Source organism: Notolepis coatsorum (genome assembly GCF_963971535.1).
Source record: "Notolepis coatsorum genome assembly, chromosome: 6".
Classification (NCBI taxonomy): Eukaryota; Metazoa; Chordata; class Actinopteri; order Aulopiformes; family Paralepididae; genus Notolepis; species Notolepis coatsorum.
In genome coordinates, this window is record NC_140170.1 from 64,669,819 (window position 1) to 64,685,492 (window position 15,674).

The window sequence follows — 15,674 nt, forward strand, 5'->3', positions numbered from 1 at the left end:
GCGGGAGCGGTTCCCTTTGCTGCACGGTATGCTAGGTCGAGGGCCTTGAAGCGGATACGTGCAGCAATGGGGAGCCAGTGCAGGTCCCTAAGAAGTGGGCCGACTTCGGTAGGTTTGAGATCAGGCGGGCCGCTGCGTTTTGAATGAGTTGAAGAGGCTTGGTGGCAGTGGCCGGGAGGCCAGCTAGCAGTGCGTTGCAGTAGTCAAGGCGGGAGATGACTGTTGATTGGACGAGGAGTTGGGTGGCTTCTTTTGTCAGGAAGGGGTGTATCCTTCTGACGTTGCTCAAGGTTCTTGGCGGTCGGGGGCGCGGTCACAGCTGCATTCTCGACTGTGATGGAGAGGTCGTCAGGGGGGAGGATTTGGCCGGCAGGTGGAGCAATTCTGTTTTGCTTAGGTTCAGTTTGAGGTGGTTGGTCGTCATCCAGGCGGAGATGTCGGACAGACAGGCCGAGATCCGCTCAGAGACGTGGATATCTGAGGGAGGGAAGGAGAGGAAGAGTTGAGTATCATCGGCATAACAATGATATGAGAAGCCATGAGACGTGATAATGTTACCCAGTGATTTAGTGTAGAGGGAGAAGAGAAGGGGTCCTAGGACCGAGCCCTGGGGGACACCCGTCCGCAGGGGGCGGGTGGCCGACAGAGTCCCTCTCCATGACACTTGGTAGGAGCGGTCGTTGAGGTATGATGTCAGCCATGTCAGCGCAGATCCAGCCACTCCCATTCCTGCTAGGGCCACGAGGAGGATCTGATGGTTGACTGTGTCGAAGGCTGCAGATAGATCTAGGAGAATCAGAACAGAGGAGAGGCCTTTCGCTTTTGCTAAGTGAAGTGCCTCTGTGACTGCAATGAGGGCCGTTTCTGTGGAGTGGCCAGTCCGGAAGCCAGACTGATTGGGGTCTAGGAGGTCATTCTGTAAGAGATAAGCAGTAAGTTGGTTGGATACAGCACGTTCAAGTGTTTTAAAAAGGAAGGAGAGAAGAGAGACAGGACGATAGTTGCCTATGACCGTGGGGTTCAGGTTTTCTTTTTTTATGAGGGGCGTGACTCTGGCTTGTTTTAGGGAGGTGGGGAGGGGACCACCCCCGAGTTGAGTGAGGAGTTGATGGTTGCAGTTAGGAATGGGAGGATGTCCGGTGCTATGGTCTGGAGGAGTGGGGAGGATAGCTGGTCCAGCTGGCATGTAGTCGGACGGTTCGACGTTACCAGTGTCAGGGTCTCGGCTTCTGTAATGGGAGAGAAAGATGACAGAGTGAAGGATGAGGTTCTCGATTCAGTGTTTGGAATGGGTGGGGGTTGGGAGAAGGAGCTGCGGATGTTCTCCACTTTTTCCTCAAAGAAGATCGCAAAGTCTTCGGCAGAAAAAGATGAGGGAGGAGGGGGTGGGGGGGGGGGGGAGTGAGGAGGGAGGACATGGTAGCATGCAGTTTGCGAAGATTCTTGGCAGAGGCCTCGATCCTATGGTGAAAGAAAGAAGCTTTGGCATTAGTAATGGTTTTGGAGAATGTTAACAAGAGGTTGTGATATGTGTCGATGTCAGCAGTGAGGCGTGACTTTCTATACTTCCTCTCAGCCGCTCTCAGGACCTGTCTTTGTTCTCTCACTGCATCCGTCAGCCATGGACTGGCTGGGGAACGGCGGGCAGGTTTCTCAACGAGGGGACAGAGCTTGTCGAAGGAGGTAGAGAGGGCTGAGAGGAGGGTGGAGGTTGCCGTATCTGGGGGGAGAGCAGAGAAGGTGTCACTCAAAGGTAGAGCGGATATTATGTCAGAGGAGAGGGTGGAGGGGGATAGGGAGGGCAGGTTGCGTCTGAGTGAGACGGTTTGAGTTGGGGTGAAGACCTTTCGGTTAAGCATGAGAGTTAGTGAGAAGGATATGAAGGAATGGTCAGATACATGTAGGGGAGTTACCGTGGTGTTAATGATGCTGGAGTTACGGGAAAATATGAGATCCAAGGAGTTGCCTGCTTAATATGACTATTAAGAGTCATATAGTCCTAACAGTGTTTATTATTATGAGTCAGATAGTCCTAACAGTGTTTATTATTAAGAGTCAGACAGTCCTAACAGTGTTTATTATTAAGAGTCAGATAGTCCTAACAGTGTTTATTATTAAGAGTCAGATAGTCCTAACAGTGTTTATTATTAAGAGTCAGATAGTCCTAACAGTGTTTATTATTAAGAGTCAGATAGTCCTAACAGTGTTTATTATTAAGAGTCAGATAGTCCTAACAGTGTTTATTATTAAGAGTCAGATAGTCCTAACAGTGTTTATTATTAAGAGTCAGATAGTCCTACTGTAACAGTTCTCAAGTTCACCAGCCGTTAGCTCTCCAGCAATTGGCAGCAGTCCGTGCCCACGGTTGTGCAGCCTGATGGCTACTGGCAGGAAAGACTGGCCAGCATGGTCTGTGATGGGGGGGGGGGGGGGGGGGGGGACAGGTTTATGGTTGAACATGCTCCTCGTCCTGGCTCCTCATAGAATGGGTGGGATGGGTGGGTGAGGTTATAGCTGCTGTAACCTACACTGTATATGGTGCCTCACCACTTATCTTAGCCAATTTAGAGCAATTTGTGCATATTGTTGCACCATAGCCTACTGTAGCTATTGCATATACAGTATGCCTATATGCTACACAGTATAGGCTATATATGGCATGGTGGATGTTTTCATCCAAAACGTAATTCAAATCATTTGCAATATATTCTTTAGTATAGGGTGGAGCCAATCACATTCATATTCCCTGGCAGTAGTGCCATGATCTACAGTCACAGAGCTAATTCTTGAGGAGACTGTTAGTTATTCCTGAATAATTTACCTGACTTATTGTATACCAAAATGAAGAATGTATAGTCTCATTAAGAATGAGAATTGTGTTGTGCCTAAATCTATCCAGAAATAAAATGTCCATTTGTGCACAATTACAGTCAGGCAGCCTACATTACCATTACCCATAGAGATGGGTATTCAGTGGTACCCCAGTTGAGGAACGACTGTTGTGTGCATTTGAGAGAGAGACCCCTTTATATGAAGAGTCCTTTATATGATACAAATATACTCTCAGAAAATATCCCTTGTCTTATGATTTATTTTGGCTAGATGATTGCAGGTCTTGTCCTCAGCTACACCTGCGTAAATCATGTGTGACAGGCGCATCGCTGTTGTAAACCATGTTCTTTGAGGAGTCAGGAACTGCTCTTGCGCTCAATAAAGTCTTTAATTGCCCGACTTGAAGGTCAGAGGCTGAAACATTGTGTATAATTAAAGACTTTATTGAGCAAGTGAAGAAGAGACCGGTGTGTTCCTGACTCCGCAAAAGCTATAGTTGATTATGAAAGACTCAAGTTGTGTTTCAGGAAAGGTATACTTTCTTTGTGGCAAATTATATTTGTGAAGCATTATGGGGAATAAGACGCAGCATTTTATCTGTGAACTGGAGTTAGATTTTTATGTTGTACACCATTGCATTTGTCTGTATGCATGTTTTTTTTTTATATGTGGGTGCATGATACCATTATAAAACAATCAAATCAAACATAAAATCAAAAGAGAACCTTTACCTTTGCTGGAGGTATCAGGGTATATATGGTACCAGTATACTTGACAACATAATGATAAGCTACTTCTTTCTTTCTTTCGTTTGATGTGTTTTGTTTCCCTGTGTGTGCCTTTTTTTTATTAGCCTATAAGACCAGCACGTGTCTTTACACGTCACGTGAAAATCAGCACCTCGGACAGCGACGCCCGCCAATGCGCTGCAGCCGAGAGAATGGACCCTTTCCCCGTCCCATGGATACAGAGGAAGGATATGCATTTAAAATGAGAAAGAGCGGACTATCACAACAGATAAAAACACGTATTGTTTTCAGTTGCCATTTTCTAGGCCTATTATAGGATATCAAGTTTACACGTCCTCGAGCTTTAATAGGAAGGTGACCTCGCAGCATGTGAAATAATAACATTTTTATTGTTATTGATTTATGTGGGCCTTACATTATGTGTTGACGATCCAATTGACGGTCTGTGTGCAAGAGACCCTGTTATTTAAGGTTTCGGATGGATAGTTGCAGCAGGCTAGTATCGCTTGCTAATTCCTATTTTTCGTGGGATTATTATTTCTTTCTCCTCCAGACGGGTTGTTATTTTGTGCCGAAATGATTGCAAAAAGAAGAAGATTAGAATGGACATTCGCCGTCAAATGGATGTGTTTTTTACGGAGGATTTTTCTCGTCTCCTCTACCCTTTCTTTAAAATGCAGACCCGTTGGATTGTAAAGTGGCTTTCAGACCTGCAGCGCGGGGGAGCAAAGGTGTGGGACGATGGAGCTTATTGTTTCTACTGTAGGCGTTCTCTCTGCCAGAAATAAGAAAATACAGGCTCGGGACATGCATGGGGAAACAGTGGTGATCTGATGGATAACACGCCACGAACGGACAAATAAAATACCATCCGTCTCATCCCCCCATTCTCCCGTAGGCATGCGAGAAACTCAATAGCCTATACAAGTCGGATTTGAGGCTATTTATTAATATAATCCCCCAAACAAACCACATCGTCCACGGCGGTCTCGCTGCCTATCTCTCTGCCCGCGGAAGAATAGCCAATGTTGTGTTCCGAACCTTGTGCAGGTCTTGCCTAAATCTGAGTTGCTTGCAACTACCAGCGACTAGATTGAAAAATGTGAAAGAATTCAGTCGGAGCACTCTGATTTTATTCAATGAATATCGGCCTGATCCTGTCCAAGAGAGACATCATTCCGCATTGATTGGATTGTGCTGCACATGCCGAGGTTATTCCAGGTGTTAGAGGCTAATATACTCTCCCTCATAAAGTACCTTTTTGACCTGTGATCTGTGCTCAGCAGCCATGCTTAGAATGTTTTGTTTTCATAGGCTGTGGGCTATTTCAGCCTATTGAACCAAATTGCAGATGGCAATGTGATATACTACAACTAAACTAATAATAATAACTAATAATAATAATAATAATAATAATAATAATAATAATAATAATAATAATAATAATAATAATAATAATAATAATAATAATAATAATAATAATAATGATGATTATGATGATGATAGCCTTTGAATAGGTATCACAACTCATCCTGAACACATTACAAATGGAGCCAACTCCATGTAGACAAAGCAATCCATAAAGGCTATTCTGTTTCACATAGCAGCTGAGAGTGTTCGTCTATATGTGTGTGTAGGCCAAGAATGTTTAAGTACCGGATACGGATGTTTTTCAACGAGCTAAAAGTGCTGGTGTTGATGCGGTCTGGGTCGAGCGGGGGGACCGACACAGACCCAGAGAGACACACGAGAAGCAGGACGGGGCTCGGTATCGGGGGCTGTGGATGCCCCCCGTTCGACTGCTCTACCCAGGACGACGAGGAGGAGTACTACGGTACCGACCCCCGGCTGCGTAGCCTGGCGTTCGAGGAGAAAGATGTCCAACTCCAAGCGGGCCTGGATGCCATCTCGCTCAGCAGTCTCACCAGTGGAATGCGCTCACCGCAGTGCCGGATCTGCTTCCAGGGGCCTGAGCAGGTAAACTTTTGTCCACCCCCCCCCCGCCCCCCCCCCCCCCCCCCCCCATCCCCCCCTCCATGCTGCCCCTTCAGTTTGGTCTGGGCTCAGGGGTTAACAGAAGTGCACGAGATTTATAATCGGTATTGAAAAGAAAAGAGCATTCAATGAAAACATGCTTCAGGGGAAAAAATCTTCCATTGGAAGATATAGTTACTCCCATGTCAACACATAGGGCCTGGCTTGAAAAGTATCATCACTTAGCTAGTACTTACTGTACAGTAGTAGCAGGCTAATACAATTTATCCACTGCTAATCAGTGGCAACACATATTACCCACTGTAGGCTAGTAGTATAGTTTCCAAAATAAACCCACACTTGAAAGGTGCACTCAGTAGGGGCAGCTGGGTAGCGCAGCGGACTAAGTGCTCGCCTACCACCGCAGAGACACTGGGATCGAATCCAGCTGTCAGCGGTACCTCCGGCTTGGTCGGTCGTCCCTACTAACACAGTTGGCAGTGTTAGCGGGTGGGAAGCTGGTGGGGTATGTATCCTGGTCGTTGTAAACAGCGACTCCTACTGGTCGTCGGGTCGCCTGTTCAGCAGGGAAAAGATCTGGGGGAGGTAGTGTGATCCTCCCACGCGTTACACTCCCCCAGTGAGAGTCCTCGCTGTCAGGTGAAAAGAAGCGGCTGGCTGACTCCACATGTATCAGAGGAGACATGTGATATAGTCTTCAACCCTCCCTAGGCCGGCAAGTGGGGGGAAATGCGCGCAACGACCAGGAAGGGAATTGGCATAACGACTAAATTGGGATGGGAGAAAAATACGAAAAAGGGGGGAGAAAAAATAGATTAAAAAAAATAATTATAAAAAAAAGGTGCACTCAGTAGAGTACAAATCTCCACCAGGCAGCGCCTGCGTATCAGAAATGATAGCTGAGGCGATGAGACACAAAGGTGTCAACCAGGCATTCCAGTGTCTCAACTAACTAGAACACAAAGGACAACTTTCTCTGATCAGATCTTCATGATCACAGCTAAATGACCAGATCAATGTTTCCTGCATACTATTTTACTATTATTGTGTCTGTTATATGCTTGAGTCAATTGAATGAACCAAAGGAGAATATAAATGATTATTTATATTTATTTTCCATCTTTGACGGTGAGTAACACCATGCTAACATTGACCAGATGTGTTCATTCAGCACCTTCTTGAGATCAAGTCTACAACATTCTAAGCAAATGAATAAAGGGCAGATGATTTAAAGGGTTTTTTGTAGATACAGTACTGAATTTTGCCATACGGGCACATGCAATTTGAAATATGTGTGACCGGTGTACTCTTGACGGCGTTGTGTATTAGTCGATTCGACCCCTGTTAAGGGATCGCCCTGAGTGGGAGTTGAACCCCAATCTCCCGCGTTGCGGGCGGCATCACAGACCACTATACCAAGAAGTGAATTCACTTCTTGCTTCCGGGTCTGGATGCCTCTGGGGAGTGAGTTTACTTGCAGTACCGCTTACCATCCACAGCCACTGAACTACTTGTACCATCGTGACTGTGGATATACTGCGGTACCTCCGTTACATATGCATATAGAATATCAGGCCTATAAATGACCTTATTATGGCCAAGTCATACATCTATAAATCCAAATCTCCTCTTTACAATGGCAGAGTTAAATCTGGATTTTGTACCACCAGGCACCCGTTACAGGGCAGCAAAGACTGTGAATGAAATCTACTGTAAGTAAAGTTACTTTTGTATAATGTCCATAGCTCCGCCATTTTTCACCAGATTGCGACAACTTTATTTTGTAGACGTTCCCAGAAAGGTATAGAAACAATCTACGTTGTATTTTATGGCAATAACATTCAGGTTTGTTCAACCTGTGAGATATAATCACGAAAATCACAGCAATATCTTTGGTTCACGCCAGCCGGCTCCAGCTTTGACAGTGGCTGGTGTGAGCTGGGTAGTGTAGTTTTATGAAATTCTGACGTCCATTGAAAGCCCCGGGTCTTCTATTTTTTTAGGACTACAGCGATTTCATGGCGACGTAATTTCCTTGTGTCTAAATTATCCGGTTTCTGATGCAATGCGCTGAGATTATTATAAACTCAGATTTAGCTAATAACACTTAAAATCATTGGTAAACAAACGTAGTGCTGAAAATATACACCTTGACTGCGGTTTTGATTCTCTTGGCATACATTTGAAAAAGAGACATGCAACATGAATGAATACGGACTGTATTGATCTATTTATGATAGATTGGGTTTAAGGGGTTAATTACAGCTCAATGAAATTATATGGTAGGAGTCCCTATCTACATAATTTCACAGAGTTGTAATTTACACAACACAAGGATTCAATTTCCCAATTGACATCACTGGTGGCCATATTCAAAGCCAAACTCATTTACTCCCAATAACTGTCAAACTAAATTAATTTGTGCAAAACAGTTTAGAGTTTTTGGATGTGTGTGAGATTATGTGCAAAATAAATCAGCATTGATTTTTGGTGAAGTGCACTTTCAGCACGACAGCTTGACATAGAAAGAATCCAAACAATTCCCTGAAATTTGTTTTGCTTTGAAATGAGGAGAAACCTCTCCCTTCTGGGCAACCACAGTTGAATAGCATTGAATAGCTGTAGCTGTATCAGCTGACATAAAACAGCATAAACAATTCCCTCAAATGAAATTAACAACAAAAGCATTGCCATATTTTGCTTGGGAATGACTGAAACTGTGTGTGAAACTACTGGTAGTTCACAATGAATTGCACTTCCGCTCCATCAGCACCATGGATAGCTCACATCAGGCCTGGAGTACTTTTCGCTCTCCTGGCCTGACACGAGCTGTCCCTGGTGCTGAAAGAGCATGAAGCACAGGGGGAATTGTTTAAGGTGTTTCAGTACTTGCATGTCAGTCAGGGCCCTTTGGGAGGACAGGGCCCGTTTCAGTTGAAACAGGTACATAGCTAAGGCCGCCACTGGGCGTAAACTAGGCATTTCCTGGTTAATAAGATGGCCTAGTAATAGGCAATAGCAAACATGAAATACTTAACCTGCAAACATAAGACTGTTGTGACAGTTGCTGGGGAATTGTATTTGAATGCATATTACTAACTGTAACATTACCTGTGGGGTTATGACTGTGAGACTTCAACACATCGAAAACGCTGTGCGGAGCGTTGAAGCAGAGCATTGTCATATTGGAGGTGCTTCCTTGCTTGCACAAAATGATCTTGCTGCAGCTGTTGCATTTTGCTGTGATCCATCTTTTTGCCAAACCGTTCAGTGTTTGCTGCTGTCATGGTCCAGCAAAAGTAAGCAAAACATCTCTGCTCGTATGCTTTTCTAATGCAACCCACGTAACCAGTGATGTAACGTTAGGTCCAAGCAACAGGCAGTTGAGTGGATTTTCTTTGCTCAATGCAGTTCATATGTAGTGAGTACGGGTGTGACAGAAATACACTGCAGGGATCGTTCAGATAGCACAATATTGATGTACCGTAACTAAGAGATTCACTGAGGAAAAATGTTTTTAATGTATATCAACGACAATAGGTTCACTGTTGCATGTTGTAAACAAGTGCCAGAGAGCTGTGTAGTATCGCCCTCCGGTGTGCAAAACGTGTAACTTTATACTGAATGTAATATTTCAATGGATAATGACGTCAATTAAGTACTTGTCGTTGCCCGATTTGAAAAAATATTCCAGGATTCAGGTCATTGACCTCCTGTCAGCCTATGTGCAACGTTTCATTCAAATCAAATGGCTGCGGACAGACACATGCACACGCAAACACACAAACGTGACCAAGCGCATCATCTCCTCCAGGCATACCACCTGGCAGAGATAATAACACACAGCACACACACAAATACTGAACCACAACAGCACTTATTCAATATATAATGTCATCAGATACATTTAAATTGCAGCCTAGAGGTTCTGCCTCCATGGGTTCCAGTGATTACATATTATTGTGACGTGTGCAGAAACCTTTGAACGAAAGCATCCAGCTGGGCCCTCATTCATCAACGTGTTCTACGCACAGATCTGTGCTTACCCTGTGCGTACGATCATTTCTAAGCAAAGAGTGGGATTCATCAATTTCGATTTGAACTTGACTCCGTGCTTACATCTACGCACAGGTCAGACCACACTTACCTGGCGCCCAGTGGTAGAATATATTATTACAACAAGGAAATTAGCTTCTGTGCATAATAACACTGGCATGTTCTGTACGAACCGTAGTTCATTATAGTTCATTGTAAAATAGCAACAGTAGTGTAATTATGGTCAAAACCCTATAAATAGCATTTGGAATAATAGATCTTTCTCTCAGAATGAATGCAGCATGGTTTATATAGCGTTATCGGAATATACGGGGTGTAGGCTACTGACTGACTGCGCTCCGCGTAGCTTGATTGATTGATTGATTGAAAAGTTTATTAACAGATTGCAGAATGGGTACAGTACGGTACAGCTCAGTACATACAATTGTTAATTGGGGATGCAGACCAACTTTCGTCTTGTTTACATCAGGGTCCCCCATTTTCAATTCATCATAAATCATAAAGCTCAACTCGTTATTATTTTGCGCACAGACCGCCGAAACACGGGAACGTTTTGATTATATTTAAAAGGCTTTACGTTAAACGAAACAAGTGGAATTTCGAAGCTGTAAGCAGAATAAGTCATATGAATATAGTGTTCTTCCCCCTTTTTACTGTATAAGAAAGAATAGAAAACGCATTGCAATGACACCATGCAGATAGTGGACAGACTATATGATGGGATTCAAGTTCGCGTTTTTGTTGCTCATAGGCATGCTATCAGAGTATGATATCTTAATCAAACATTCTAGAACATTTGTCGTCACAGATCATGTCCTAATAGAACATAGGCTATGGCATGGATCGTGATATTGTGTGGACTGTTATTATTACTGTACACCGGTACCACCCATTGTGACAACAGCCTTGTGAGTCCCGCACACAAACATGATGGAATTCAAGTTCATGTATTGAAAGGCGGCTACATCATACATGCAGTGAGATTCATTGTTCTTGTATATGCTCTCGTATTATATTGTTTATATAGGCTACCCAATACTGACATCAAAATAGATTGTAGTATGCCTCTAGAAATCATATGCAGCAGGTAGAAAATTGACGGGAGATCCATCGCGATTTGGAATAGAATTGAGGAGAACTTTAATCCCTGTGTATTAATCAAACAACACGGGAAAAGGCAGTCATATTCCAGCGCGGTCTTTATTAGCCGACAACAAAATAGATGCCTCTAAAAATCATATAGCCAATCGAACACAACTAATAAAGGCATTCATATTACAGCACGGTTATGATGACACACAACCAACGCCAAACAGTGGTCAACGAACGGTCTTTATTAGTATTTTGAGCTGTCCAGGCAGAATTGCAGCAATGGTCTTAGGGAGCCGTTGATATCTGACATCACCGTTTACAAATCCGCCTTTTATTTATCCCATAATACGCGATAGTGTCTTCTTGGTTCGACAGCAGTGAATTCTCTGTGGAGTTTCTCAGAGTCCCGCTCGGGTCAGTCCATTATTTCACATCCCATGGGGGGTGTTTCCTCATTTTCATGACCATATATGGATAATCATGCACGAGCATTGACGGTAGAACAAAGTGGTATTCATCAACACGGAGGAGCATAGAGCCTGCTTACGCACCGTGTGATGAATCCCGACTTCCCTGTGCGTACACTAGTTCTACATTCCGTGCTTACGTGTGGAAATAGAAATGTTCTACGCACACTATTGATGAATGAGGGCTGGAGCCCAGGGTCACGGCAACCTACATTACAGGGCCCTCATGCATCAACGTGTTCTACGCACAGATCTGTGCTTACCCTGTGCGTACGATCATTTCTAAGCAACGAGTGGGATTCATCAATTTGAACTTGAACTTGACTTCGTGCGTACATCTACGCACAGGTCAGACCTGGCGTACCTAGCGCCCAGTGGTAGAATATATTATTACAACAAGGAAATGAGCTTCTGTGCATAATAACACTGGCACGTTCTGTACGAACCGTAGTTCATTATAGTTCATTGTAAAATAGCAACAGTAGTGTAATTATGGTCAAAACCCTATAAATAGCATTTGGAATAATAGATCTTTCTCTCAGAATGAATGCAGCATGGTTTATATAGCGTTATCGGAATATACGGGGTGTAGGCTACTGACTGACTGCGCTCCGCGTAGCTTGATTGATTGATTGATTGAAAAGTTTATTAACAGATTGCAGAATGGGTACAGTACGGTACAGCTCAGTACATACAATTGTTAATTGGGGATGCAGACCAACTTTCGTCTTGTTTACATCAGGGTCCCCCATTTTCAATTCATCATAAATCATAAAGCTCAACTCGTTATTATTCTGCGCAGACCGCAGAAACACGGGAACGTTTTGATTATATTTAAAAGGCTTTACGTTAAACGAAACAAGTGGAACTTCGAAGCTGTAAGCAGAATACAAGTCATATGAATATAGTGTTCTTCCCCCTTTTTACTGTATAAGAAGGAATAGAAAACGCATTGCAATGACACTATAGTGGACAGACTATGTATATGATGGGATTCAAGTTCGCGTTTTTGTTGCTCATAGGCATGCTGTCAGAGTATGATATCTTAATCAAACATTCTAGAACATTTGTCGTCACAGATCATGTCCTAATAGAACATAGGCTATGGCATGGATCGTGATATTGTGTGGACTGTTATTATTATTACTGTACCGTACGGCGGTACCACCCATTGTGACAGCAGCCTTGAGTCCCGCACACAAACATGATGGAATTCAAGTTCATGTATTGAAAGGCAGGATACAACATGCAGTGAGATTCATTGTTCTTGTACATGCTATCGTATTATATTGTTTATATAGGCTACCCAATACTGACATCAAAATAGATTGTAGTATGCCTCTAGAAATCATATGCAGCAGGTAGAAAATTGACAGGAGATCCATCGCGATTTGGAATAGAATTGAGGAGAACTTTAATCCGTGGGTATTAATCAAACAACACGGGAAAAGGCAGTCATATTCCAGCGCGGTCTTTATTAGCCGACAACAAAATAGATGCCTCTAAAAATCATATAGCCAATCGAACACAACTAATAAAGGCATTCATACAGCACGGTTATAATGACACACAACCAACGCCAAACAGTGGTCAACGAACGGTCTTTATTAGTATTTTGAGCTGTCCAGGCAGAATTGCAGCAATGGTTTTAGGGAGCCGTTGATATCTGACATCACCGTTTACAAGTCCGCCTTTTATTTATCCCATAAATCATAATACGCGATAGTGTCTTCTTGGTTCGACAGCAGTGAATTCTCCGTGGAGTTTCTCGGAGTCCCGCTCGGGTCGGTCCATTATTTCACATCCCATGGGGGGTGTTTCCTCATTTTCATGACCATATATGGATAATCATGCACGAGCATTGACGGTAGAACAAAGTGGTATTCATCAACACGGAGGGGCATAGAGCCTGCGTACGCACGTGTGATGAATGCCGACTTCCCTGTGCGTACGCTAGTTCTACATTCCGTGCTTACGTGTGGAAGTAGGTCAAGTTCAAAGTCCACGTTGATGCATGAGGGCCCAGGGCCCTCATGCATCAACGTGTTCTACGCACAGATCTGTGCTTACCCTGTGCGTACGATCATTTCTAAGCAAAGAGTGGGATTCATCAATTTGAACTTGAACTTGACTTCGTGCTTACATCTACGCACATTTCAGACCTGGCGTACCTAGCGCCCAGTGGTAGAATATATTATTACAACAAGGAAATGAGCTTCTGTGCATAATAACACTGGCAAGTTCTGTACGAACCGTAGTTCATTAGTTCATTGTAAAATAGCAACAGTAGTGTAATTATGGTCAAAACCCTATAAATAGCATTTGGAATAATAGGTCTTTCTCTCAGAATGAATGCAGCATGGTTTATATAGCGTTATCGGAATATACAGGGTGTAGGCTACTGACTGACTGCGCTCCGCGTAGCTTGATTGATTCATTGATTGAAAGGTTTATTAACAGATTGCAGAATGGGTACAGTACAGCTCAGTACATACAATTGTTGATTGGGGATGCAGACCAACTTTCGTCTTGTTTACATCAGGGTCCCCCATTTTCAATTCATCATAAATCATAAAGCTCAACTCGTTATTATTCTGCGCAGACCGCAGAAACACGGGAACGTTTTGATTATATTTAAAAGGCTTTACGTTAAACGAAACAAGTGGAACTTCGAAGCTGTAAGCAGAATACAAGTCATATTAATATAGTGTTCTTCCCCCTTTTTACTGTATAAGAAAGAATAGAAAACGCATTGCAATGACACTATAGTGGACAGACTATGTATATGATGGGATTCAAGTTCATGTATTGAAAGGCAGGCTATCATACATGCAGTGAGATTCATTGTTCTTGTATATGCTCTCGTATTATATTGTTTATATAGGCTACCCAATACTGACATCAAAATAGATTGTAGTATGCCTCTAGAAATCATATGCAGCAGGTAGAAAATTGACGGGAGATCCATCGCGATTTGGAATAAAATTGAGGAGAACTTTAATCCCTGGGGTATTAATCAAACAACACGGGAAAAGGCAGTCATATTCCAGCGCGGTCTTTATTAGCCGACAACAAAATAGATGCATCTAAAAATCATATAGCCAATCGAACACAACTAATAAAGGCATTCATATTACAAGCACGGTTATAATGACACACAACCAACGCCAAACAGTGGTCAACGAACGGTCTTTATTAGTATTTTGAGCTGTCCAGGCAGAATTGCAGCAATGGTCTTAGGGAGCCGTTGATATCTGACATCACCGTTTACAAATCCGCCTTTTATTTATCCCACAATACGCGATAGTGTCTTCTTGGTTCGACAGCAGTGAATTCTCCGTGGAGTTTCTCGGAGTCCCGCTCGGGTCGGTCCATTATTTCACATCCCATGGGGGGTGTTTCCTCATTTTCATGACCATATATGGATAATCATGCACGAGCATTGACGGTAGAACAAAGTGGTATTCATCAACACGGAGGACCATAGAGCCTGCGTACGCACGTGTGATGAATGCCGACTTCCCTGTGCGTACGCTAGTTCTACATTCCGTGCTTACGTGTGGAAGTAGGTCAAGTTCAAAGTCCACGTTGATGCATGAGGGCCCAGGTGTTCACCAGACACAAAGCATCTCGTCTTGTTTGGTGACATAATATCTGTGCGGTGACAAATGTCAAGTTTATTTGTTGCATCCCTATCCTCTTACAGTGTTGTAGAGGAGTGAATTCTGGGCTGTTCGCATGATTCAAGACTCAAGAGTTTTATTTGTCACATACATACACCAGACATGTAGTGAAATGTAGGTGGCCATGCCTGCCTCGATTGTGCAGAAATACAAATAATAAAATAGAATAAGAATAAAAAAAATAGAATAATAAAATAGTATATAGATAATAAAATAGAATATACATGATAAAAATGTAGTCAAATGTAGTAAATGTGTAGCATGATCCTCTGTAGCGCTTTGCAGTTGAGAGCAGAGCAGGCTCCACACCAGGCGGTGATACCAGCGGCCTCTAGAAGGCCCGTAGGATCTGGAGGATCTGGAGCCCCGTGCCAAATGTCTTCATCCGCCTGAGGTGAAAGAGGCATTGTTGTGTTTTCTTCACCACTTGGCCAGCGGTGTGCGCGTCCAAGAGGAGTTCCTCGTGATGTCTGGTGTGCACATCCAAGATGAGGTCCTCTGTGATGTCTGGTGTGCACGTCCAAGATAAGGTCCTCTGTGATGTCTGGTGGTGTGCACGTCCAAGAGGAGTTCCTCTGTGATGTCTGGTGGTGTGCACGTCCAAGAGGAGTTCCTCTGTGATGTCTGGTGGTGTGCACGTCCAAGAGGAGGTCCTCTGTGATGTCTGGTGTGCACGTCCAAGAGGAGGTCCTCTGTGATGTCTGGTGTGCACGTCCAAGATGAGGTCCTCTGTGATGTCTGGTGTGCACGTCCAAGAGGAGGTCCTCTGTGATGTCTGGTGTGCACGTCCAAGAGGAGGT

General features: G+C 43.7%; 1 protein-coding gene across 1 annotated transcript in view; it reads left to right on the top strand.

Annotated features, from left to right (window-relative positions):
• Positions 1–5,225: 5,225 nt before the first annotated feature.
• LOC311230480 (E3 ubiquitin-protein ligase MARCHF9-like) overlaps positions 5,226–15,674 on the top strand; it is a gene marked incomplete at both ends in the record, with an annotated part of 69,534 nt that continues 59,085 nt past the window's right edge. Inside the window, one exon of the mRNA XM_084316772.1 lies at positions 5,226–5,558. Coding sequence (XP_084172898.1) covers positions 5,226–5,558 — 333 coding nt within the window. The remainder of the gene's footprint in view (positions 5,559–15,674) is intronic.